The 25541-nt window shown below is 38.0% G+C and overlaps 1 protein-coding gene across 1 annotated transcript; it reads left to right on the top strand.

The window, feature by feature from the left end:
- tmlhe (trimethyllysine hydroxylase, epsilon) lies at window positions 1–25057 on the top strand. Its single transcript, XM_056446375.1, has 8 exons — window positions 1–183; window positions 2338–2491; window positions 4241–4417; window positions 11552–11831; window positions 13977–14096; window positions 17964–18200; window positions 18673–18811; window positions 21764–25057. Exons 2-8 carry the CDS (start codon window positions 2344–2346, stop codon window positions 21893–21895), a joined length of 1233 nt encoding a protein of 410 aa, XP_056302350.1. The 5' UTR covers window positions 1–183; window positions 2338–2343; the 3' UTR covers window positions 21896–25057.
- Window positions 25058–25541: the final 484 nt, after the last annotated feature.

Below are 25541 nucleotides of genomic sequence, written 5' to 3'. Positions count from 1 at the left end.
CGTTTCGCGGATATGAGCGCCTGCGTGTACATCTCATGACGGACACAATGGCGGGGAGCGAGCTCAAGTTTAATGATTGATATTGAGGAATAAATACGGCAGCTTTTCAAGAGGAGTTCACACCGAAGTTATACGATTGTCACAAGCCGAGCAGCAGCTGAAAGTGGCGGATTCATCTCGCATGTGAGTCGACTGCAAACACAAGCGCGCACGCAGACATGATGATGATATTACATTGTAATCACAGCTACATTGTTGTGCAGAGAGTATTGCTGACTGCATTTATTGCTTTACTGATGCGTTATATGTGCACGAGGGGTTCACAGAAATGTGGGTACAAATTCTCTGTACACATAGACATCACATATGTGCTAACTGCAGGTTAACTTTGTTTATATATAATAACTTTAACTGTTAAAGGCTATTAATTTGCTTAAGTTATTAGTAGCTGATAAAGTTATGCTAAGTAATAACCTAGCATTTCTGAATTTGATTGTAATGCAATACTGTGCACGTTTAAAGCTGCTTTGAAGCAATAATGATTGTGAAAAGCGCTATACAGATGAACTTGAATTGAATTAAATTGGTCCTGCTTCACAAACCCAGTCACCAATGTCAATTTTTGTGAAATTGAGATTTGTACGTCTTATGAACGGCGAATAAATAAGCTTTTGACTGATAAATACTTTATGTTAGGAAGATATTTCGACTGAGATACGACTATTTGAAAATCCGCATTCTGGGGGTTCAAAAATAAATCTAAATACTGAGGAAATCACCTTTTAAAGTAATCAGAATTAACTTTTTACAAATAAAAATGTGTTTTATTTTAATATGAAGAGTTACAAATGCAAGTTTACAGTTACAGATGAAAAAGCCAAGTAAGTGCTGTGTAAATCTTTCTTCCAAACACAGGAATTCTTTTAAATCCCTATCATATCATATTCATATCAGGTATTTAATCTTAACACAATGATAATAACCAATGTTTTTGCTGTATTTTGCTGAGTTCATTTTAGAAGAAAATTTTAGACGCCATTTAGAGGCTTTTGCATCTAAATATCACGGAACATGGTCTTTATTTAATATACTAATGATTTCCTAATAAAGGAAAAATAAATAAATAAATATCCATACAATGCATTAATGGCTACAGCCAAAAATACAACTGCAACAAAAGATTAGTTATGTCAACCAAGGGTCACACTGGATGAGATGCAATTATATATGTTAATCTGAGGGTTTAAATAAATGTAAATATGGAGAAAATTAAATGTAAAGATGTCTAAATGAAGTGAAGTTGAGTTAAATGTAAATTTTCGTAAAATCCTATGAAGCCTGAATAAATAAGCTTTCTATTTGGGTATACTTTGTTATTTTAGGAAGATATTTTGGCTGAGATACGACTATATGACAATCTGGAATCTAGCAATTAAAATAAAATCTAAATAGTGAGGAAATCACCTTTAAAGTTGTCAGAATGAACTTTTTACTCATCAAAAATTGAGTTTTTACATATGATGAGTTCAGATGTAAAGATGTAAACAAAAATACGATGAATATGCCGAGATCAGTGGCTAATCTGCCGGATTCAGCTGAGGTGAAGTGACGGAGACCAGCGAGACCTAGCTGTCACTCAAGTGGCCACGCCCTTAATTATGCAAACTTAATATAACCTAAAATAAAGGAAATGGATGAGTTATAAAAAAATTCACCCCCCTCACAGTTGTCATGGAGGGTAATAATAGCTATATGAACCAAAATGGTTCTTTGTACCTGGCTGTAAACACCTTTTTTTCTGCTGTAAAGTTGGCCATTCTAACAGTGGGCTCAATTGCAATTTGCTCTATTATGGAGCCAGGGCCAGCGGAATTTTGATGAATTGCAGTTTGTTACTTCCATATTGGCTTCCCGAGGGAGAGCGGGAGGTTGCCGCTTGGTCCAAACACATGCACTATAGGTGAATTGGGTAAACAAAATTGTCTGTAGTGTGTGTGAATGACTGAGTGTGTGAATGAGTGTGTATGGATGTTTCCCAGTACTAGGTTGCAACTATAAGGGCATCCGCTGCATTAAACAGCCGGAATAGTTGGTGGTTCATTTCCCTGATGGGTCTAATGGGTCTGATGGAAGAGACTTAGCCGAAGGAAAATGAATATAGATACATATATAATATAGAATCATTATAAACAAAGTTATAATTCATTACAAGCATGAGCCTCCCAAAAAGTGTTGCCCAAAATCATTTAGACTCAATCTATGTATTTTCAATAGGCAAAATAAGCAGCATGGGACTGGTTGTGTGTTCCAGAGTCATCAATGAGCTCTTTTTTGCAGGTCATCATGCCTTTAATTCGAGTGTTGAACAGATTGAGTGGATTTGTGAGCTGGAAACAGGGTTTGGAGAGTTTGGGAGCGCAGAGCCACAGATTCCAGCACACCGCCACTCATTCATCTTCATGCAACTATCAGCTGCTGCCCGACTGCTTGGGTGAGACACACACACACATTTTTATAGACGCACACAAGCTTTCAACATGCATTTGTATTACAAATTATTATCATAGTTATTATAGACTTAAAGCTGAAGTCTGAATTATTATAATATTTCCCAAATTATGTTTATTAGAGCAAGGAAATTTTAACAGTATTTCCTACAATATTTTTTCTTCTGGAGAAAGTCTTGTTTTATTTCGGCTGGAATAAAAGCCGTTTTAATTTTTGAAACCCATTTTAAAAACCATGGTTAGTGTAGCAAAACAGTGGTTAATTTGGGGGTTTCGTGGTTTAACTACAAACATGTATTTTGGGTGGTGTTATTTGTAGTAAAACTTTGGTTAATTTTCACAAGGGCTAAAAAGCTGTTATTTTAGCCTATCACAATCTCACAAGGTTTTCTTCATGATCAAAGAAACTCTACTATACTACCTAAAGTCTTGTCACCTATCCAAGTTTTAGGAAAAACAAATAATACCTTGACTTCTAGTTGATCATTTGGTATCAGAAGTGGCTTATATGAAAGGCAAAGGCCTCTAGATGACGCTTATTTGACCAAAATAAAATATGATCATGTCTTGATTTTTACTGATTTAATTAGGACAGTAAGGTCTGACCTTGCTTAGACAAAAGTCTTGTCCTTGAACAGAAATAATGTCCAGTATAGAAGATAAAGTCATGGTGAGAATGAATATTGTGCATGAGTCTCATGAGCTTGGAGGACTGCATCCATACATCTCTGCAATGACTCAAATCACTCAAGTCATCTGGAATGGCAAAGAAAGCATTCCTGCAGGACTCCCAGAGTTCATCAAGACTCTTTGGATTCATCTTCAATGCCTCCACCTACATCTAACCCCAGACATGCTCAATAATGTTCATATCTGGTGACTGGGCTGGCCAATCCTGGAGCACATCCTGGAAACCATGATTTTTCCTTCACCAAACTTGACTGATTTCTATGAGAATCTTGGCTCTATGCGAGTTCCAGTAGGACATCTGTAGTATTTCTGATGATTGGGATGCAGATCAACAGATGATTCATCTGACACCTTTCCAAATGATCAACCAGAAGTCAAGTTATTTGTTGCTCTTACAACTGGAATCGATGACAAGACTTTTGTCAGGCTGTGTACACTACACAGCTGAATGTCATAATAATAACCGTACGCAGGGGCGTAGCGGACATTTTTAAAGTGGGGGGGACAGCTGTATGAGATCATACATTCATATAATTATTAATCACCTGTTTCTAAATGGTCTGTCTCTAAAAGTGAGGGGGACGTATCCCCCCGTCCCCCCTGGTTGCTACGCCCCTGACTGTACGTCACATCATATATCATTATAATATCACTAACATGCTACAAATAGACACATTCTCATGCTTTGCGGAGCACAACCACAAATATGCACTGGAGCGTTGCCAGATCTGTTTTTGACTATATCTGTAATTACACTTGCAAAGGAGCATGCTCTTGCTTTCTTTTGAGGGTGCTAAGCTGTCGAGTACATATGAGCCTGAATATCTGATTTTAAATGATCCGTAGTGTATGAGTGTGTATGGGTGTTTCCCAGTACTGGGTTGTGGTACCGCTGCATAAAACATATACTGGAATAGTTAGCGGTTCATTCCACTGGGGCGACCGCTGATGAATAAAGGGACTAAGCAAAGGGAAGTCAATGAATAGTAGTGAAAAACAGACGAATGGTTGTAAGCTGTTGTTTAATTGCTATATTTCTGCAGAGCTCAACTATGGTGGTCTTGTTATGCACTTTGACTATGTTTGGCTGCGAGACCACTGCAGATCCGCTTCATGCTACAACTCCAAAACCAACCAGCGTAATCTGGACACGGCCAGCATCGATTTGACCATCAGGCCTTCCAAGAGCAGAGTGGACGAACACAACCTCTTCCTGACATGTGAGTGCTGAACGCGAATTCATCTTGCCTAATAGTTAAACAAAGCTCTTCAGAGTGGAGATGAATGAATATATAATCTGCAACTCTTGCATTATGCGCCCTGAGGCCAGTTTGAAACATGTATCGTGCAGTGGTTGCCCTGTAATGCACTGTAAACCATTTGGGGTTCGCCTTTTCAAAATAAAAGTCCCACATACATAGTAAGTAAAATATAAGCTTGAATATAACCAAGGGAGGGAAACTATCATTGCTTTCTCACTTGAAAACATTTAGCTTTTCAATTAATACACATTTGGCATGCGTATTAATGATCTCAGAGCTACATGAGTCTGTGCTCTGTTGATGACGGGGCTGCTCGTCAGATCCGGATGAATAACCTAAAGTAGGCGTACATGCAAATGCGGAGGGCATGGCTTGTGAGTTTTACACTCATGGAAATTACATGAGAACAAGCAAACTGGTGTCTGAGGCTCACAATATGCCTATTTCCATATACAGATCTCTTATTTATCTGTCTTGTTGACAGAAAAAGAAAATCTGGGTATACCTTTAAAAAAGTAAGTAAACCTGTTGCTTTAAAACCTAAAATAAAGTCTTACAGCTCCCCTAGAGTTAACCATTTTTTGAATCCATTCAGCTGATCTTCGGGTTTGGCGGGATCACTTTTAGCTTAGCTTAGCATAGATCATTAAATCAGATTAGACCATTAGCATCTCACTCAAAGAGTTTTGATCATTTTCCTATTTAAAGCTTGTCTCTTCTGTATAACTATATTCAAGCTAAGTGTGAACTCGTGAAATTATAAAGCGTGGTTGGCATGCTGTCCCGGGAGAGAGCCCTGAGCTCATGAGATCCTCGAGCTCGGGGCTCCCTCCCGTTGCAGAGCGAGAGGGGAGTTTGAGCTCAGGTAGGTCTCGAGAACTCCCCTGCTTGATAATGGTGAATGTAAATTATAAATAAATATGCAGAGAATATGCTGAATTAAATTAAATTATATGCTCATCTAAGGTGTTGATTTGGGTTGGTCAGATTACTTATGTTACATGTTTTTGGACTGTGGGAGGAAACTGGAGAGCCCGGCGGGAAAACGCACGCAAACACGGGGAGAACATGCAAACTCCACACTGAAATGCTGACTTGGCCAGGTAAAGATGAGAGCTGACATTCTTGCTATGAGGCAACTGTGCTAACCATTGGGCCTCCGTGCTGCCCTGTCAAGAGAAGGGGTGGAGTAGGGGTGGAAGGGGGGATTCTTCAAGATGAAGATGGCTAAGGTAAGATACTGTGGTTATTTATAGCGATTTTAGAATCATCTGATTGGTGGATCATGTATTATCTAATGCGGGACCAGCTGCGATCAATCATAAGCATGTGCTCCTCTCGAAATTAGTTAAAAAATATACTTCACTACGTACTAAGACTGACAGAAAATGAGTAGTTGCCATTTTCTTGTCTGATACAGCTAGGAACCTTTCATTCTGGCGTAATTATCGAGGAACTACTTTCCTGTCAAACCATGGCTGCAGAAGCAAAATGATATTACACAACACCTAAAAAATAGTTCTGAATCGTCTCTAAATTGACAGAGAACATGCTTTTTTCATAGAATCTATTCATATTTGGTGTTTTACCTTCACAACGACAAGAAAACTCATTCGCTGTTAGTGAATATCTTTATAAAAGCTACCTAAGCAGCCCTAAAAGTGACTAGTGACTTCAGTCACCACAAAGAGCGACAAAATGAGTGCTAGTGTGAATGCGGCTTTAGTTAATTTTACACATTAGCTTTAAAAATGTCACATTTATACAACATGCATACAGTTGAAGTCAGAATTATTTTAGCCCTCCTGTATATAGATTTTTTTCACACATTTCTAAACATAATAGTTTAAATAACTCATCTCTAATAACTGATTTATTTTATCTTTGCCATGATGACAGTAAATAATATTAGACTAGATATTCTTCAAGATACTAGTATTGAGCTTAAAGTGACATTTAAAGGCTTAACCAGGGTAATTAGGTTAAAGTTAAGGCTCGTTTCCACTGACTGGTACGGTACGGGTCACCTTTATCAGGCTTGCGTTTCCACTAACAAGGGTACCCTTTTGGTGGGCGTGGTGTATGACAAAGTTTCAGTCGACGTCATTCTCGCTCGAGGAAAGGTCTATAATAAAGCTGTACAGGTCACTTACATATCATATGAGAAGCACATCTCACAAAACAGATGCTTCATACACATAAATACTTGTGTAGAAATGTTTATTACTAACTTTTCTATGAACATGAGTTGATTATAACTGCAGATCAATGACAGTGTGAAACAGCCTACTGTAACGCCTGTAATTATATTAAATAACTAAATAAATGAACATATATAAACACATACAGCCCCTTACAGTCTCCGATATGTTATCAACTACAGAAGAACTACACACAGCAGACATTTCGTCCGTATTTAGGTTAAAAAACAATCCAAAATATAGCCTACAGTCAGTGCAAACCTCTTATCTGTGTCTGTAGATACAGCACATGTAGTCTCTGTTAGAGAGTAATTCCATCATTCCCGGTTCATATTAGTCCAAAATGTGAAGATAATAAGTTAGTTATACATGGGATTTTCTTCATGTTTGCTGAATAATAATCTGCTCCTTTTTCTCCGGCTTCTCCTTTGCTTTTTCACGCTTCACTCTCGCGTTTGTCAGTGTCTGACAGGATCGGGTTTCAAAAGCACGTCAATAATCAAGCGCAGGTTATTACCATCAGCTCAAGAAGTTTGTTATTTCAGATATAGATGCGCGGCGAGCGCTAGCAAGAAAGCGAAACCATTCGCGCTTCAGACTGCCTCGTAAAAAACTACAAGGCACAGGGTAGATTCTGCTCTACTCCATGGCTTTGTGTCTGTTTATCATGACGACGACAAGGTTTGTTTGAGCCCGGGTCGACCATGGCTCGTTATTATATGTATATATAATTCCGCTATAATCTCTCGGCTGTGTATTTTGAACATGGCGGGTTTTTTGTTTTCATTCTGGCTTGTTGCGTAAGCGAATGACGTTTCCCTGTAACCCAATAGCATTCAGCTGCGCGTCTAGCTCCGCCTTTTGGTACCCTTTCTCGTGTTTGGTACCCTTTCGAAAGGGTGCCGAAAAAGTGGTACGGTACGGTTCGGTTTGGTACGCCTTTTGACAGTGGAAACGGCCATAAAAGCGTACCAAACCGAAGTCATTGTATAACAGTGGTTTGTTCTGTAGACAATGAAAAAACAAATATTGCTGAAGGGGGGTAATAAAATTGACCTTGAAATGGCTTTAAAATAATTAAAAACTGTTTTTATTCTAGCCGAAATAAAACAAATAAAACTTTTTCCAGAAGAAAAAATATTATATGAAATACTGTTAAACAGGTCACAGGAGGGCGAATAATTTTGATGTCAAGTGTAGCTTCTCCAAGATTGCTTGTTATTGTGACTGTGATAAGAAGATAAATCATCTTGAATGTTGTCTTCATGTTTCAGTGCTCACCTCTATTGTGCTAAGATAAGATTTAACACTCTTCTAAAACAAAGATGGTTATCTTGTTCCTAAGTAAAGATAAGCCTCTGAGAGAAAGACAGACAGACTTTGACTCTTACGAAACACAGACAGACCACCTATGTGACTCACGTTTTTTGTAGTCAGTTATATAGTGACAGCGTTCCATACTTCCTCATGACTTTTATGTCAGTGTTACTTTGGCCCAGGTTTATGTCGGTTGACTGGTTAAATATTTGATGTGATATTACATTACCTTACATAATGTCATGTGAATCCTTTACATTGGCCCTTTAGAATTTTAGTACAAATTGTCCTTATAATCTTACATCAAATTGCAATATCTTGTTGGCGCCAGTGGTGTAGTGGTTAGTGCATCGACACATGCACTCAAGGCGACCCGAGTTTGATTCCGCCTCGCGGTCCTATGCCGATCTCTCCCCTCTCTCTGCTTCTCATGCTTTCCTGTCAATACTCTCTACTGTCCTCTCAAATAAAGGTGATAACCCAGAAAAAATAATTATAAAAAAAAGCATGTCTTGATTCACTTTTAAAATGAATAAAATTTTCGCCTGAGCTGTTATATTTCATATATCAGCTTCACAGAACCAGACATTGACATAATGACTTACCAGTACTGTCCCACTGTCTGAACTCTTAGTTCTGGACATTTTGCACATACACAACGGAACCAAGGACAGCAGCATTAGTGATTTATTCCCTCCCAATCACAGACCTTCTCTCAGTACAAAAGCTTTTGCATTAAATTTGTTTTATTTAATTTTGTTCAAATATTTTTACATTTTCCTCTTTCAATTTGGGTGGGAATAACTGACCTGGGCTGCATTCCCCAAAACCATTGTTAGTCAACTAAAGACTACAAATGTGACAAAGTTCAGCTAATGGGAGGCACGGTGGCTCAGTGGTTAGCACTGTCGCCTCACAGCAAGGACATCACTGATTCGAGTCGCAGCAGGGTCAGTTTGCTTGTTCTCCCCGTGTTGGCGTGGGTTTCCTCCGGGTGCTCCGGTTTCCCCCACAGTCCAAAGACAAGCACTATAGGTGAATTGAATAAACTAAATTGGCCGTAGTGCATGAGTGTGTGGGTATGGGTGTTTCCCAGTACTGGGTTGCAGCTGGAAGGGCATCCGCTGTGTAAAACATACGCTGGAATAGTTGGCGGTTGATTCCGCTGTGGCGACCCCTGACGAATAAAGGGACTAAGCCGATGGAAAATGAATGAATGAGTTAATATATGAATAAAGGGAAATTAATTGTTGGTAACATTTTATTTTGATGGTCCATTTGAGTATTAGTAGACTGTCTGCTTAATATCTGTTGATACTGACATTCATCAGACATTTAACTGACTATAAGATACTTTGCAAGTACATGTCAACGTACACTAACCCTAACTCCAACCTAACAGTCCACTTATAATCTAATGAGAATTAGTTGGCATACAGATGCAGTGTAACTTCATTTAACAAACAGACCATCAAAATAAAGTGTGACCTAATTTTTTGAGATCACCATTACTCTCCAACTAACGTTGAGCTTATCTTGTACTGAAACGACCCTGATGGACATACAGTATCACTCCACTAATAATGGCTTCCCTTAATGAACACTGATAAAATCTTGACTTTTTTCCCCAATATGTTGTTTTTTAAGGAACAGGGTTCACAAGCTTTCTTGAAAGTAGTTAAAAGTACTTGAATTTCAGACATATGAGCTCAAGGCCTGGAAAGTGCTTAAAAACAAACACAGGTCATTCATTGAAAGTGCTTGAATTGAAGGTTTATGGTGTTATTTCAACAATTACACTGTGCTGCTTTTAAAAACTGAATAAAAATTCTTAATATAAAAATCTAGTGATGTTTTCTAATCAAATTTGGGGAGGAGCACGCACAGAAGTTTCAGTATCAAATACGTCATTGACAATTATTCTATTATCCAATCAGTTCTTGACCAAACCCCTATATATACCAAAGCTGTCTTACCTGCAGCATCTTACGACTTTAGCATTCCTCCACCACCCCGTCACCTCACCTCTTAAGCATTACTTTCCCGGGGGGAGCGTTCTGGGGCTGGGCTAGATACTTCGCTCGAATCCCAATTCCTCTCTGTTTCCTGATAAGGGGAATAACTCGAGTTTGGGTGTCTTCCCCGTGCTCAGAGCCCTCTCCCCGGACAGCACGCCAAATACGCTTTATTCTGAAACTATTGCAAGTGTGAACTCGTGAAAAAACTATAACAAATAACCATAGACTGTAAAAGTTATGGATGTAGTATCCGTGATGCCACTCATAGGTTTCTGAAGGGCGAAAATAAAGATACAAGTGGGCGTGGCCAACCGGCGCCATTTTGTTTGTGCGTCATCGCACCATCCGGGGTAACCAAATAAGGGCAAAGAGGCGGAGCGTGAGAGAAGCTACAGACGCCTTCTAGCATTTTGCTTAGACAGGTTTTTCTTTAAGAGAAACGCTTAATACTTCATTACCTGCGACTCGTTTGTGTTCTGACCACATGTGCTTGGCTGTACACTATATCAATAAAGTGTTTAGTCTTTTAAAAACACTGCTGTAACACATTGAGCCACTAAACATTGTTCTTATTAGGTTTTTATACAAGAGGAAAATGTGAATTACTTCTAAATACTTCAGATATAGTGTGTGTTGGTAAATGCAGGGCTATTGATGAAACCCAGGCATAACACTGTATGACAACGTTTCAGATGACTGTTATAGAGCCTACAGCTAATCAATCTGTCAGATTCTGGAGTGCTTTACAGGTCTAAAGAACATTATAAATGATCTTAAATAAAAAAAATACATTTATAGAGATGCTATATAAGTATATAATTTCACTCACCTGAGAAATGGAGGCCATGTTAATGGTCAATTAAGTGCACACAGCATGCCATATCATCTGGTAATTGTAAGAAATATTTACAAAAGGGAACTAATTGTGTAAAGCCACATAAATCACAAAAATATGAGTTCAGCATCTAATCAGCCGGAATCAGCTGAGGTGACGAGACAGCGACCAGCGAGACCTAGCTGTCACTCAAGTGGCCACGCCCTTAATTATGCAGACTTAATATAACTTGCACCCACCCTCACAGTCATGAAGGGTAATATTAGCTGTACGAACCAAAATCGTTCTTTGTACCAGGTTGTATACACAAGTTTTTCCTGCAGTAAAGTCAGCCATTTTAACAGTGGGCTCAATAGAAATGTGCTCTATAATGGAGCCAGGACTAGCAGAATTTCGATGAATTGCAGTTTCAGGTGCGTATTTGCTTCACGAGGGAAAACAGGAGGTTGCCGCTTGCAAATAATGCATTTAATCAATACTTCAAAAAGCCCATTTGAATATTACCAGTATTGAATTCAACCTATTGTATGAAAGTTCTTTGAACGTAACTTTAAACTTAACTTTTAATGGTGTACATTTTTGAAAATGACACGTTCAAAACATCATCAGTAACATTTTAACGTAAATATTAAGTGTAAGTGAAATATTAAGTACAGGAAGAACTTTCTATATATGCTGTGGAGGTGAATTACAAGTCATTTCCCTGTTGTTTATAATCCAGGGCCAGATGGTCACGTCACACGATACAATTTAGCATGGCTAGCCCAGAACAGCTACGAGGGCCAGATGAGGAGTGCCATACAGCCTCGTGTCCTCTGGAACGCGCACATCTACTCCAGTGCTAAAGTTCCCTCTGCCAACTGGGACAAATTCATGAGCTGCGACGAGGAGCTGAAGAACTTCCTGAACAACTTCCTGCTTTACGGGATTGCTTTTGTTGAAGGTGTTCCGCCAACTCTCGAAGAAACAGAAACTGTGACCCAAAGAGTGAGCCTCATCAGGTCAGTCCTAGTGTTCATAATGACTCAATTACATCTCGCAAACTCTTTTTGGTAGGAAATGTGAAGACCCCAAAACAGTGCTTTCAAACGGGTCCAGCTGCCTTTTATAAGTCAAGCACTCAAACTGGTTGCGTTACTTTTTATGGTAAGTTATGCATTACGTTAGTAGGCCGTATGCAGATTTCTGCAGAATTTTAGAGCATCAGTGAGTGTATTTATTTACTTGTCTAAATGTGTGCAATTTTTGTATGTATATATGAGTATTTATTCAGTTTTTAAATGAATTTAAGTGATATTATTGACTAATATGAAAATGTTCATATGATTTATGTACAATACGGTTTGTAAAGTAATATTTTCTGTCTTTTAGGAGATATATTACATGAGAGACTTGCTTTGTTTACCAATGTATGAGTGGATCTAATTCATGACTCTGGGCTGCATTTCCTAAAACCATTGTTAGTCAACTAAAGACTACAAATGTGACTAAGTTCAGCTAATGGGAGGCACGGTGGCTCAGTGGTTAGGACTGTCACCTCACAGCAAGGACATCACTGATTCGAGTCCCAGCTGGGTCAGTTTGCATGTTCTCCCCGTGTTGGTGTGGGTTTCCTCCGGGTGCTCCGGTTTCCCCCACAGTCCAAAGACAAGCACTATAGGTGAATTGAATAAACTAAATTGGCCGTAGTGTATGAGTGTGTGGGTATGGGCGTTTCCCAGTACTGGGTTGCAGCTGGAAGGGCATCTGCTGTGTAAAACATACGCTGGAATAGTTGGCGGTTGATTCCGCTGTGGCGACACCTGACGAATAAAGGGACTAAGCCGATGGAAAATGAATGAATGAGTGAATATATGAATAAAGGGAAATTAATTTTTGGTAACACTTTATTTTGATGGTATTAGTAGACTGTCTGCTTAATATCTGTTGATACTGACATTCATCAGACATTTAACTGACTATAAGATACTTTGCAAGTACATGTCAACGTACTCTAACCCTAAGAGACTTGCTTTGTTTACCACTGTATAAGTGGATCTAATTAGATTTGCATTGTAGACATTAAATAACAGTTAAAATGGTATTATTTGTAATTTGATGTATTAAGTTTTTAATTACGATACTCCCAAAACATTCCGCATAAATCTGCAGATTATCTACAAAATTCTGTGCAGAAATAGCAAAAGAATTCTGCAGATTCTCCTCACTGCAAGAAGGTCGCTGGTTCGAGTCCCGGCTGGACCAGTTGGCATTTCAGTGGGGAGTTTGCATGTTCTCCCCGTGTTGGCGTGGGTTTTCCTAATAGTCCAAACACATGTGCACAAAATTTGCCGTATGAGTGTGTGTGTGTGAATGTGAAAGTGTATGGGTGTTTCCCAGTACTGGGTTGCAGCTGTGTAAAACATATGCCAGAATAGTTGGCGGTTCATTCCGCTGTGGCGACCCCTGATAAATAAGGAACTAAGCCGAAGGAAAATGAACGAATGAATACTTTGTTTTACTTGAGTAAACAGTTCCTCAAGTAGTTGTACTTTTACTTGAGTATAAATTTTGGATACTCTACCCACGTTACCTGACTGAAGAAGTATTTTTTTATTCCTACTATGGATGTCAATGGCTGCTTTGATTTCCTCAACATCCTTCAGAATGCGGCGTCATGGTGGCGCAGTGGGTAGCACGTTCGCCTCACAGCAAGAAGGTCATTGGTTTGAGTGCTGGCTGGGTCAGTTGGCATTTCTGTGTGTGCATGTTCTCCCCGTGTTGTCGTGGGTTTCCTCTGGATGCTCCGCACAAGTCCAAAGACATGCGGTACAGGTGAATTAGGTACGCTAAAATTGTCCGTAGTGTTTGTGTGTGAATGAGTGTGTATGGATGTATCCCAGTACTGGGTTGCAGTTGGAAGGGCATCCGCTGTGTGAAACATATGCTGGATAAGTTGGTGGTTCATTCCGCTGTGGCGACCCCAGATTAATAAAGGGACTAAGCCAAAAAGAAAATGAATGAATCCTTCAGAACATCTCGCTTTCTGTTCAACAGAAGAAAGAAAGTCCCAAAAGTTTAGAGCCCCTTAAGTGTGAGTAAATGCTGAGGAAATTTCCATTTTTTTGTGAACTGTCCCTTTAAGTACTTCAATTCTTTGTTTCCAGGGAGACCATGTATGGGCGGATGTGGAACTTCACTTCAGATTTTTCTCGCGGAGACACTGCCTACACAAAGCTGGCACTGGATCGCCACACGGATACGTCATACTTCCAGGAGCCCTGCGGGTAAACAGGAAAATCAGAGTTAAGCTTCAATTAGAAACCCAAGACTAAACATCTGACTGTCAGATCAAGTTTCCTTAGTCCATGCTTAGATGAGCGGCAGGAGTCAAATTCACATTCTCTGTGGTCTATTATAAGAGCTTAAGGGCCGGATTTACTAACTGCTTATACCAGTGCAAACCTTCTGTTAATGGTAAAAAATAACTCAGGATTTACTAAAGAAACAGTGAAAACTTTGAGATGAAAAGGTGTGCATACACTAATTTTTGCCTTGCTGCTTAAAGCGATTAGTTGACTTTATTAAAAAAGTGAGTAAACACATTGCTTTTAGAGCAGTTAGTTACATTTAGAGCGATTAGTTACTTTCAAAGCGATTAGTTACTTTTAGAGCAGTTAGTTACATTTAGAGCGATTAGTTACTTTTAGAGCGATTAGTTACTTTTAGAGCAGTTAGTTACATTTAGAGCGATTAGTTACTTTTAGAGCGATTAGTTACTTTTAGAGCAGTTAGTTACTTTTAGAGCAGTTAGTTACATTTAGAGCGATTAGTTACTTTTAGAGCGATTAGTTACTTTTAGAGTGATTAGTTACTTTTAGAGCGGTTAGTTACATTTAGAGCGATTAGTTACTTTTAGAGCGATTAGTTACTTTTAGAGCGGTTAGTTACATTTAGAGAGATTAGTTACTTTTAGAGCGATTACTTACTTTTAGAGCGATTAGTTACTTTTAGAGCGATTACTTACTTTTAGAGCGATTAGTTACTTTTAGAGCGGTTAGTTACTTTTAGAGCGATTACTTACTTTTAGAGCGATTACTTACTTTTAGAGCGATTAGTTACTTTTAGAGCAGTTAGTTACATCTAGAGCGATTAGTTACTTTTAGAGCGATTAGTTACTTTTAGAGCGATTAGTTACTTAGAGCGGTTAGTTACATTTAGAGCGATTAGTTACTTTTAGAGCGAATAGTTACTTTTAGAGCGATTACTTACTTTTAGAGCGATTAGTTACTTTTAGAGCGATTACTTTTAGAGCGATTACTTACTTTTAGAGCGATTAGTTACTTTTAGAGCGGTTAGTTACTTTTAGAGCGATTAGTTACTTTTAGAGCGATTACTTTTAGAGCGATTAGTTACTTTTAGAGCGATTACTTACTTTTAGAGCGATTAGTTACTTTTAGAGCGATTAGTTACTTTTAGAGCAGTTAGTTACATTTAGAGCAGTTAGTTACATTTAGAGCGATTAGTTACTTTTAGAGCGATTAGTTACTTTTAGAGCGATTAGTTACTTTTAGAGCAGTTAGTTACATTTAGAGCAGTTAGTTACATTTAGAGCGATTAGTTACTTTTAGAGCGATTAGTTACTTTTAGAGCGATTAGTTACTTTTAGAAGGATTAGTTACATTTAGAGCAGTTAGTTACATTTAGAGCGATTAGTTACTTTTAGAGCGATTAGTTACTTTTAAAGCGATTAGTTACTTTTAGAGCGATTAGTTACTTTTAAAGCGATTAGTTACTTTTAGAGCGATTAGTTACTTTTAGAGCAGTTAGTTACTTTTAAAGCGATTAGTTACTTTTAGAGTGATTACTTACTTTTAGAGCGATTTAGTTATTTTTAGAGTGATTATATATATATATATATATATATTTATTTACTTATTTATGCTTTTTTTGGAGTCGAATACTTTAGACAACGCTTCAACAAAATTTAAAACCTCGTAAAAATGCGATTAAGACTTTATTACCTTTTAAGGGCCTTAATTTTCTCATAATTGATTTATCAACTTTTAATACTTTTTAAGACCCCGCGGACACCCTGTTTTATAGTGCACCTTTAAAATAGTGAATAAAGGTCATGCTTTTAAAGTGATTAGTCGAGTTTTCTTTATAAAAGTGAGTAAACCTGTTGTTTTTAGAGCGATTGGTTACCTTTACTGAAAGTGAGTAAAGTAGTAGTTTTTAAAGGGATCAGTTGACTTTACTTAAAAAAGTGAGTAAACCCAATGCTTTTGAAGTGATTAGTTAACTTTACTTTGAAAAGTGAGTAAACCTGCTGGTCCGTCAAAAATCATTTAAATATGACCAGATCAAATCTGATGTTTCACATTTAACCCAATAACGACTTCGAATTTTTTATTGTTAGTAATGTTTCGATGAAATTGAACATGCTTTTAAGTTGCCATTAATTAGATGAAATATGCATCGTGTAATTGATTTGATTTAAACAAATCTTTGATTTAACCGGACTTCATTTTTGTTTATTTTATCCGACTCATTTCCTAAAAGAAATGACTGTAAAGACTTTCTTCAGTAGAAAAATATAATAGAAAATACTGTGGGAAAATGTCCATGCTCTTTCCATTCATTTATTCATTTTCTTTTCGGCTCAGTCCCTTTATTAATCTGGGGTCGCCTCAGTGGAATGAACCGCCAACATATCCAGCATATGTTTTACACAGCGGATGCCCTTCCAGCTGCAACCCATCACTGGGAATCCTTGCTCTGCTAAACACACATATTTGGAAATCATTTAATATCTGTACATCCTGATGATGATTATTAAAGAGCCCATATTATGGGTTTTTGAAAATGCCCTTCCATGTAGTGTGTAACATAGCTCTAAGTGAAGTGAAATATCCAGCTAAGGCTTAAATCTGTAAGTGTACAGTGTTTAAAACTATTGATTCATCTATAAAAGAGTCGACTCATAGTGCTTCAAACGAGTCGCCTTGATAACGAGTCATTAGGTGTTTCGCGATGACGCAGCCACGAAACACAAGCCTCGCCAGTAGTTACGCGCGCAAACCAGGGAGATTTGAAACCTGCGGCCCCGCCCACTAACACAGAAAAAACACTAGACACACACACACAGACGCCGCCGGTCGAATGAAGTCACGCTGTGCTCAGATGGATAATATTGACAGTCTCTACCCAAAGATGAGTTGTTAACCTGGTACAGTACACGCGGTTACTCTTTATATTCTCTTATCACATGTAAGCCACGTTAAAAACGCGACGCGTGCCGCTTTGTTTACGGATTTAACGTTAAAGGCTTTTGTGAGCTCGCGTTCCACTGCCGTTTGTCGTTGCTATGGCGATCGATCGTAAGCTAGGAGACAGGAGACTCGTGTCACGTTCCCTAGTTCTTCTGAGGAGCGTTGTGTGTGTGTGTGTGTGAGAGAGAGAGAGAGAGAGAGAGAGACTCGCGTCGCTTTCCCTAGTTCTTCTGAGGAGCGTTGTGTGTCTGTGTGTGTGAGAGAGAGAGAGACTCGCGTCGCTTTCCCTAGTTTTTCTGAGGAGCGTTGTGTGTGTGTGTGTGTGAGAGAGAGAGAGAGAGAGAGAGAGAGAGACTCGCGTCGCTTTCCCTAGTTCTTCTGAGGAGCGTTGTGTGTGTGTGAGAGAGAGAGAGAGGGAGAGGAAGAGAGAGAGACTCGCGTCGATCTCCCCAGTTCTTCTGAAGAGGGTTGTGTGTGTGTGTGAAAAAAGCCTTACACTATGAAGCGTGTGTGCACTGTGACTACTTTTATATAGTTGATTACCAGCTGGGCATTTCACTCTGTCTCGTGCTGAAGCCTGTCACTGTCGACCAATCGCAGCAGGCTGTCATCGGTCCAATCAGCGCAGATTAGCTTCGAGCTGAGGAGGGGTTTGGGAACAAATGAATCGCTGAACGATTCATATGGGAGTCGTTGGGATAATTAGGTAAAAATAAATGCAGATTATAAGACCATCGAAGTGTTTTATGACCTTGCATGCATATTAGACTGTTGTTGGAGACCCTTACAACCTAAATATGACCCTATTTCATGTATAATATGGGCTCTTTAAGATCTGTCCGTAAGGTGTTTATTTAATGCTTTATTTTGCTGCTGAAGCATCCAGGTGTTTCACTGTCTGCGGCACGAGGGCACGGGCGGCAGGACTCTGCTGGTGGACGGTTTTCACGCTGCCGACACGGTTTTACAGCAAACGCCGGAGAACTTCCAGCTGCTGTCTCACGTGCCGATTAAACACGACTATGTGGAAAACCTCAGCGATCATCGCAACCACATGATCGGCATCGGCCCCGTGCTCAACGTTTATCCCTGGAACAATGAGGTTTACATGATTCGGTGAGATGCGTTTTATTTGCACCATATCTTTTACAAATACAGGCAACTGCACATTTTTGGCTGACACTAAAATAATGTTCCATTAGTTCATGTATTTACTAACATGAACAAACTAGTAATACATTTATTACAGTATTTATTCATGGTTGTATTTAATTTAAATAACGTTAGTTCATATTACCTCATGGAGCATTAACCAATGATAACAAGCACATCTTTGGATTTTAATAACGCATTAGTGGATGTTAATCTATAATTAATAAATGCTTTACAAGACACTAAGCTAATGTTAATAAATACATCAACTAATGGTCCATTATTTTAAATTGTTACCTTTTTACACCTTGTAAAAAGCAGCATAACGGGTCCCCTTTATATATGTAATGATCAGAGAAAGCCCTGGTTATATGATGTAATGGATGAAGCTCTGCATTTCCTAGTTCTGAAAGTGAGTTGCTCCCTTGTTTTTCAGATATAATAACTACGACCGCTCAGTCATTAACACAGTCCCCCATGATGTGGTGCGCCGCTGGTATGTTGCTCACAGGAAACTCACTGCTGAGCTCAGGAGGGCAGACAACGAGCTCTGGGTCAAACTCAAGCCGGGCAAGGTATTAAGTCTTCTTAGAGTGGTTTTATTAGAGCTCCTAAAGAAAGAGTTCACCCAGAAAATGAAAATCCACTGACTATTTTCTCACCCTCAAGTGGTTCCCAACCATGTGCTTCATTCTTCTGTTGAACACAAAAGATTTTGAAGAAAGCTGGAAATCTGTAGCTATTAATTCGCATTGTACAGTACAGGGTTCCCATGCTTCTTAAAAGTACTTGAATTTCAGACATACATTATGAATTCAAGGCCTGGAAATGCTTAAAAACAAACACAGGTTCTTGAAAGTGCTTGAATTGAAAGTGTATGGTGCTTTTTCAACAATTACACTGTGCTGCTTTTAAAAACTGAAGAAAAAATGAAGAAATTCTTAATTATTTATTCATTCATTCATGTTTTCATCAGCTTAGTCCCTTTATTAATCTGAGATCGCCACAGCAGAATGAACCGCCAACTTATCCAGCATATGTTTTACACAGCGGATGCCCTTCCAGCTGCAACCCATCACTGGGAAACAATTCTTAAAGGGCACATAGTTGACCTCTTTTTTCTGATGTAATATTAATATGCTGGTTCTTCTGAGTGTGCCAGTTTAGGTTCAGTTTAAAACACAATTCAGATTGTTTCATTATAATGTGTTAAAAAGTGTCATGTTGGGGGCGTGTCCACAGCTCGCTGATTTAGGGGTGTGTTGCTTCACATGTAGACTAGTTTCGGCTTCCCGCCCAATGTAACAAGGGGGCGGAGCCATGAGCTCACCCGCTCTGTGTTTGCAACACAGACAGGCAGACTGCGAGAAGGAGCAGGAGTGAGAGGATCACCATTCAGTCGTACATGTACGACTCTGACACAGACCAAGCAGAGAGTACAAAATCATATGTGTCTGTATAGTTTTACAGCCAACTGTGTGCTAGTTTCAAGTGCCGAGCTTGTACACAGAAACTAATAACCACACACACTGAATTAACTTTGACTGAGGCACCGGATGCGCTGCTCAGGCCGCGACACGACACACCGGACACTCTCTGTAGCGCGGCAGAAACATGAAGTGTCCCGAATCGTCGCGCCACGCATTTTTGAATTCTAAACATAGGTTTCTGCAGCGGTCTGCGGCGCCCAGCCGTCAACTTGAGTGTACCCTGATAGAAACCGATGTTTAGAACTCTAAAACGCATGCTAGTTAAGATCACAGGGAGCTTCTGGGATCGCGAGAAATGCAAACGGCTGAAGTATAAGGTAGACTCGATGAGAAGTACACATGTTTGCAAACCTACCTAAAGATACAACCAATAATTCCGATTAGTGCGATAATGTGGAGAATATTGATCTTGTGTTGAGCCCAATGAGCCTTACATCTAAAAATAGAGCTAGCGTGTTCCTTTAGTGATATCGCTTCGACTCAGGCTGAAAATGGCGGACGTGAATCAACAAACTGAGGATATGATGACGCGCCTGTCAATCAATATTGGTGGGCGGGGGGACCGCTCTCCTACGTAAAGTTGCGGTCGGTTTGTAAACCGCTCCAATTGGTCCACCGTTTTTTATGTTGTTAAATTTAATAAAAAGCACTGGGTGTGCTTATATCACCCCAATATGACGGTCTATACACCATACATACACATATGGCTGTCCAAACAGCTTGAAAAGTAGATTTTTTACCATAGGTGCCCTTTAATTAAACAGTCTTAAATTTTTATCTTGTACAAGAAGTATGACAAATAATGCACATTTCATCATTATTCAGAAAGCGCATTTGAATCAGAATCAGATCGAGCTTTATTGCCAGGTATGTTCACACATATGAGGAATTTGTTTCCATGACAGAGCTTCTACAGTGCAACAGAATTACAGAGACAGGACAAAAAACAGATAATAAATACATACATGCGGTTGTTTTGTGTTGGAAGGTTCTGTTTGTTTACAACTGCCATGTTCTTCATTCTATTCTACAATACCTGACCAAAGTCTTATCATCAATCCCAGTTTTACGAGCAACAAATAATAGCTTGACTTCTAGTTGATCATTTGGAAAAGTGTCAGAAGGTCGATTTTTAGATGAACCATCTGTTGAGCTGCATCCCAATCATCACAAATACTGCAGAAGACCTACTGGAACCTGCATGGAGCCAAGATTCTGACAGAAATCAGTCAAGTTTGGTGAAGGAAAAATCATGGTTTGGGGTTACATTCAGTATTGGGGCGTGCGAGAGATCTGCAGAGTTTATAACAACATCAACAGCCTGAGGTATCGAGACATTTGTGCTGCCCATTACATTACAAACCACAGGAGAGGGCAAATTCTCCAGCAGGATAGCGCTCCTTCTCATACTTCAGCCTCCACATCAAAGATCCTGAAAGAAAAGTAGGTCAAGGTGCTCCAGGATTGGCCAGCCCAGTCACCAGACATGAACATTATTGAGCATGTCTGGGGTAAGATGAAGGTGGAGGCATTGAAGATGAATCCAAAGAGTCTTGATGAACTCTGGGAGTCCTGCAAGAAGGCTTTCTTCGCCATTCCAGATGGCTTTATTACTCAGTGATTGAGTCAGTGCAGAGATGTATGGATGCAGTCCTCCAAGCTCATGATGGAGTCAGACACAATATTCATTCTGTTTCCACTGCAGCATGACCACATATTCTATACTGGACATTATTTCTGTTCAGTGACAAGACTTTAGTCTAAGCAAGTCAGACCTTACTGTCCTAATGAAATCATTCAAAATCAAGACATGATCATATTTTATTTTGGTAAAATAAGCGTCATCTAGAGGCCTTTGGCTTTCATACAAGCCACTTCTGATACCAAATGATCAACTAGAAGTCAACTTATTATTTGTTTTTCCTAACTTCCATAAGCGATAAGAATTTAGTCAGGTAATATATTGTACTCTACTCTACTCTGTTCTATTCTATTTCTTCAAGTTGAATCATACCTGTGTTTGTTTTGTGTTCGCAGGTTCTGTTTATTGATAACTGGCGTGTTCTCCATGGCAGAGAGTCCTTCACAGGTCTGCGGCAGCTGTGTGGATGTTATCTGACACGAGATGATGTACTGAACACGGCTCGCTCTCTGGGTCTGCAGGCCTGAAAAACGCACACAACAAGGCATTTTCCTAAAATGAGTCTGTTTAGCAGGATAAGCAGGATCACAACAACACAGCAGTATTACTATCTGCACTTAAAGATGCTAAGGAGGCTCTTAAAGGCCATTAAAGAGACAGTTCACCCAAAAATGAAAAATTAGTTTACTCACCTTTTACTTGTATTAAACCTTTATGAGTTTATTTCTTCTGTTGAACACAAAAGATGTTATGAAGAAAGCTGGAAATATTGCATTTTATTTGTTTTTCATACTATGGAAGTCAATGGTTACCAGTTTCTAACATTCTTCAAAATATCTTTTTTTTAGGTTCAACAGGAGAAAGAAACACATAATAGTTTGGAACCACTAGAGGGAGAGTAAATAGTGAGTAAATGTACATTTTTAGGGGAACTATCCCTTTACCCTTAGATTAAAGCATTGGTTCACCTAAAGGATGACAATTTTGAGCACTTATGATTAATCCTAAAGCATTTTAGAGGACTTTTTTGGGCAGAATTATAGATTTTTTAAAATAGTTTTCTTAATCTGAGCAGTTACATCGGGTCATTTTTGTGCCTTCATTTTATCTTTGGGCCCATGCAAAACAAAAGGAAAATGCAAGTATTTTAAGCTTTTTATTCTTTATTTGTCCAAAAAAAAAGCAATACAATGTAGATCGAACACACACACACACCCAAAATGCTGTTCAAAACTTTATTGTCATTTATTATATTGTAATTGTTTTGTTCTTCTGTTGAACACAAAAGATAATGTTGTGAAGAAAGCTAGAAACCTGTAACCACTGACTTTCATTTGTTTTTCACACTATGGACGTCAATGGTTACCGGTTTCTAACATTCTTCAAAATATCTTTTTTTAGGTTCAACATGAGAAAGAAACTCATAATGGTTTGGAACCACTAGAGGGAGAGTAAATCATGAGTCAATGTTCATTTTTAGGGGAGCTATCAGTTTAAACTTAGATTAAAATATTGGTTATCTTCAAGGATGACAATTTTGAGCACTTATGATTAATCCTAAAGCATGTTAGAGGTCTTTTTTGGGCAAAGTTTTAGATTGTTTTTCCTTAATCTGAGCCTTAATCTGAGAAATTGGCTAGGATTGTTGTTGTAAAACACAAAAAGGAGACTCAATTCAACAAATTTAAGTGGTTTAAAACAACTTTTGTGCTCATGAAAATGACATTTTAAGCATAATTTGTCCAATAAAAAATATCGAACTTAATGTAGATCAGACTGAAAGATCATATGTAAGATCTGAGCCTATACAACATGCTCAATGTGTCAAACACACACACTCACTCTCTCACATTCAGACACACAGACCCCTCAAAATGCCATTGAAAACTATCGTCATGTACTTTCTATTGTTATTTTATATATTTCGAGATTTTTATACAATCATAAGCCAAACGATTTCACCAAAGTCAACAGACCTTTAGGTTTTGGATGTCTGAACTTTTTTATTTATGGAAAATACATTTTAAAAAGCATAAAAATGCATTTTTAACATCCAATATGGCACTTTTCAATGTATATTAATGTTAAAAACAATGCATTGATAAAAATACATCAGTTGATAGATTTGATTTGATAAAAGGTGATACGACATTTTGTTTTTTAAAAATTGGGATCACACATTTTAAAAAATATTTTCGATTTTTGAACCCTCATATTAATGATTTTGAAATAGTTGTATCTCGTCCAAATATTGTCCTATATATCATAACATATATATATCAATAGAAATCTTATTTATTGAGATTTCAGATGACTTTTCACAAAAAAAAAATAAAAAATTTTTGTGGTCCAGACATTGATTTAGTTAAGGTATTGATTTTCTAGGTAATTGTTTTGCTTGAAAGCTGTATTGAAACTGCATTTTGGAAGTTGAAACCACTGAGCAGCACTATTGAAGTTCACTATATGGAGAAAACAGAAATATCCTGCATGTTTTCTTTAAAAACCTTCATTACAAAATCTTGGTTGACAAATAGCAAAAGGTCTATTTTGTAAGTAAACTAATCCTTTAAGGCAAGCAGGATATCATTCTATGGGCAGTTTTTTATCTATATACACTTTTAATAATCAACAATTGTAATTATGTGCATTCAGTTATGTTCGTTATGGGTTTGCGGGTGCACTGAAAAAATGCTGTTCTTACTTAGTGTTTTTGTCTCGTTTCTAGTCCAAATATCTAAAAATTCTTAAATCAAGAAGCATTTTATAGACATGTAAAAAATATTGTCTTGTTTACAGAAATAATGAGTTAAAATTAAGGGAGTTCTTCCTTAAAACAAGCTAAATAATCTGCCAATGTGGTAAGAAAACATTCATTCATTCATTTTCTTGTCGGCTTAGTCCCTTTATTAATCCGGGGTCGCCACAGCGGAATGAACCGCCAACTTATCCAGCACGTTTTTACGCAGCGGATTTCCCTCCAGCCGCAACCCATCACTGGGAAATGTAAGAAAACAATAAAATGAAAATAAGATTATTTTGCTGACCCCGTTGGCAGATTATTTTTCGTGTTTAAAGGAAAACTTAATTTTGACTCATTATTTCTGAAAACAAACCAGTATTTTTTGCTTGTCTAAAAAATGCTTCATGATTTTAGAATTTTTAGATATTTGGACTAAAAACAAGACAAAAACACTAAGTAATAAAGGCTTTTTTTGCAGTGTAGAAGTACTTTTTTGATCCATAACACATTCTCCACAGAAAAACAGACAATTTAATGATAAAGATTTTCATTTAGATCATAAAAACAAAACTGAATTGGTCGAGGCATTCAGTGTACATACAAGAGAATATGCAGTGAAATTTATATTCTTGAGTGTATGATGTCTGACTGAGGATTTAATGCATAATGACAGACCGATCAATCCAGAAGGTGCTTTGTTTTCAGTAAAAATGGAAATAATGGAGGGTATTTCTGTTGGTTTGTGCCTTAACATTGAAATGTGAATGCATGGTTGCAATAATGGGAAAGATTTCACAACATTTGGGAGCGCATTCTGTTTATACTACGAATATATATTTTAATCTGTATGATTTTACCATCCTGTATCCTGTACAAAATCATCTCAAGTGAATGTACGCACACAATACCAATGGTACCTCTCTAAATAAATAGTTTCTTGCTATTATGTTGTCGTTTTTGATTTCATGTCATTTTAGTTTGAACATACGACTACACATTGTATGATACACTAATAAATTTTACACAATAAAATACACACTATGCTAGAATATAAACAGAAGATGTGCCAGTGGGAAAGTCTGCAGTTCACATTTTTATTTTAATATATACAAGTGTTGCTATTAACATTTCTCTTTAAATTATACTGATTTTGAAGATATTATTATTAGATTGAAAATAAGGTAAATCATTTAAATAAAATTTCTGCACTTCCATCATTTATCCAGAATCACAGTACGCCACAATTTAATTTGAAAGATTATATGGGAGAGACTTCAATTTATTTTAATCATATTTTTTTCTGAACTAACACACATATTTTTGGTCTAAAAAAGAAAATTATACACTACCTGACAAAAATTTTGTTGCCTATCCAAGTTTAATTCAAGTTGCTCATATGAAAGGCAAAGGCCTCTAGATTACGCTTATTT

This window comes from Danio aesculapii, chromosome 21 (assembly GCF_903798145.1).
Source record: "Danio aesculapii chromosome 21, fDanAes4.1, whole genome shotgun sequence".
Lineage (NCBI taxonomy): Eukaryota > Metazoa > Chordata > Actinopteri > Cypriniformes > Danionidae > Danio > Danio aesculapii.
This window is presented reverse-complemented; position numbering and strand designations above follow the sequence as displayed.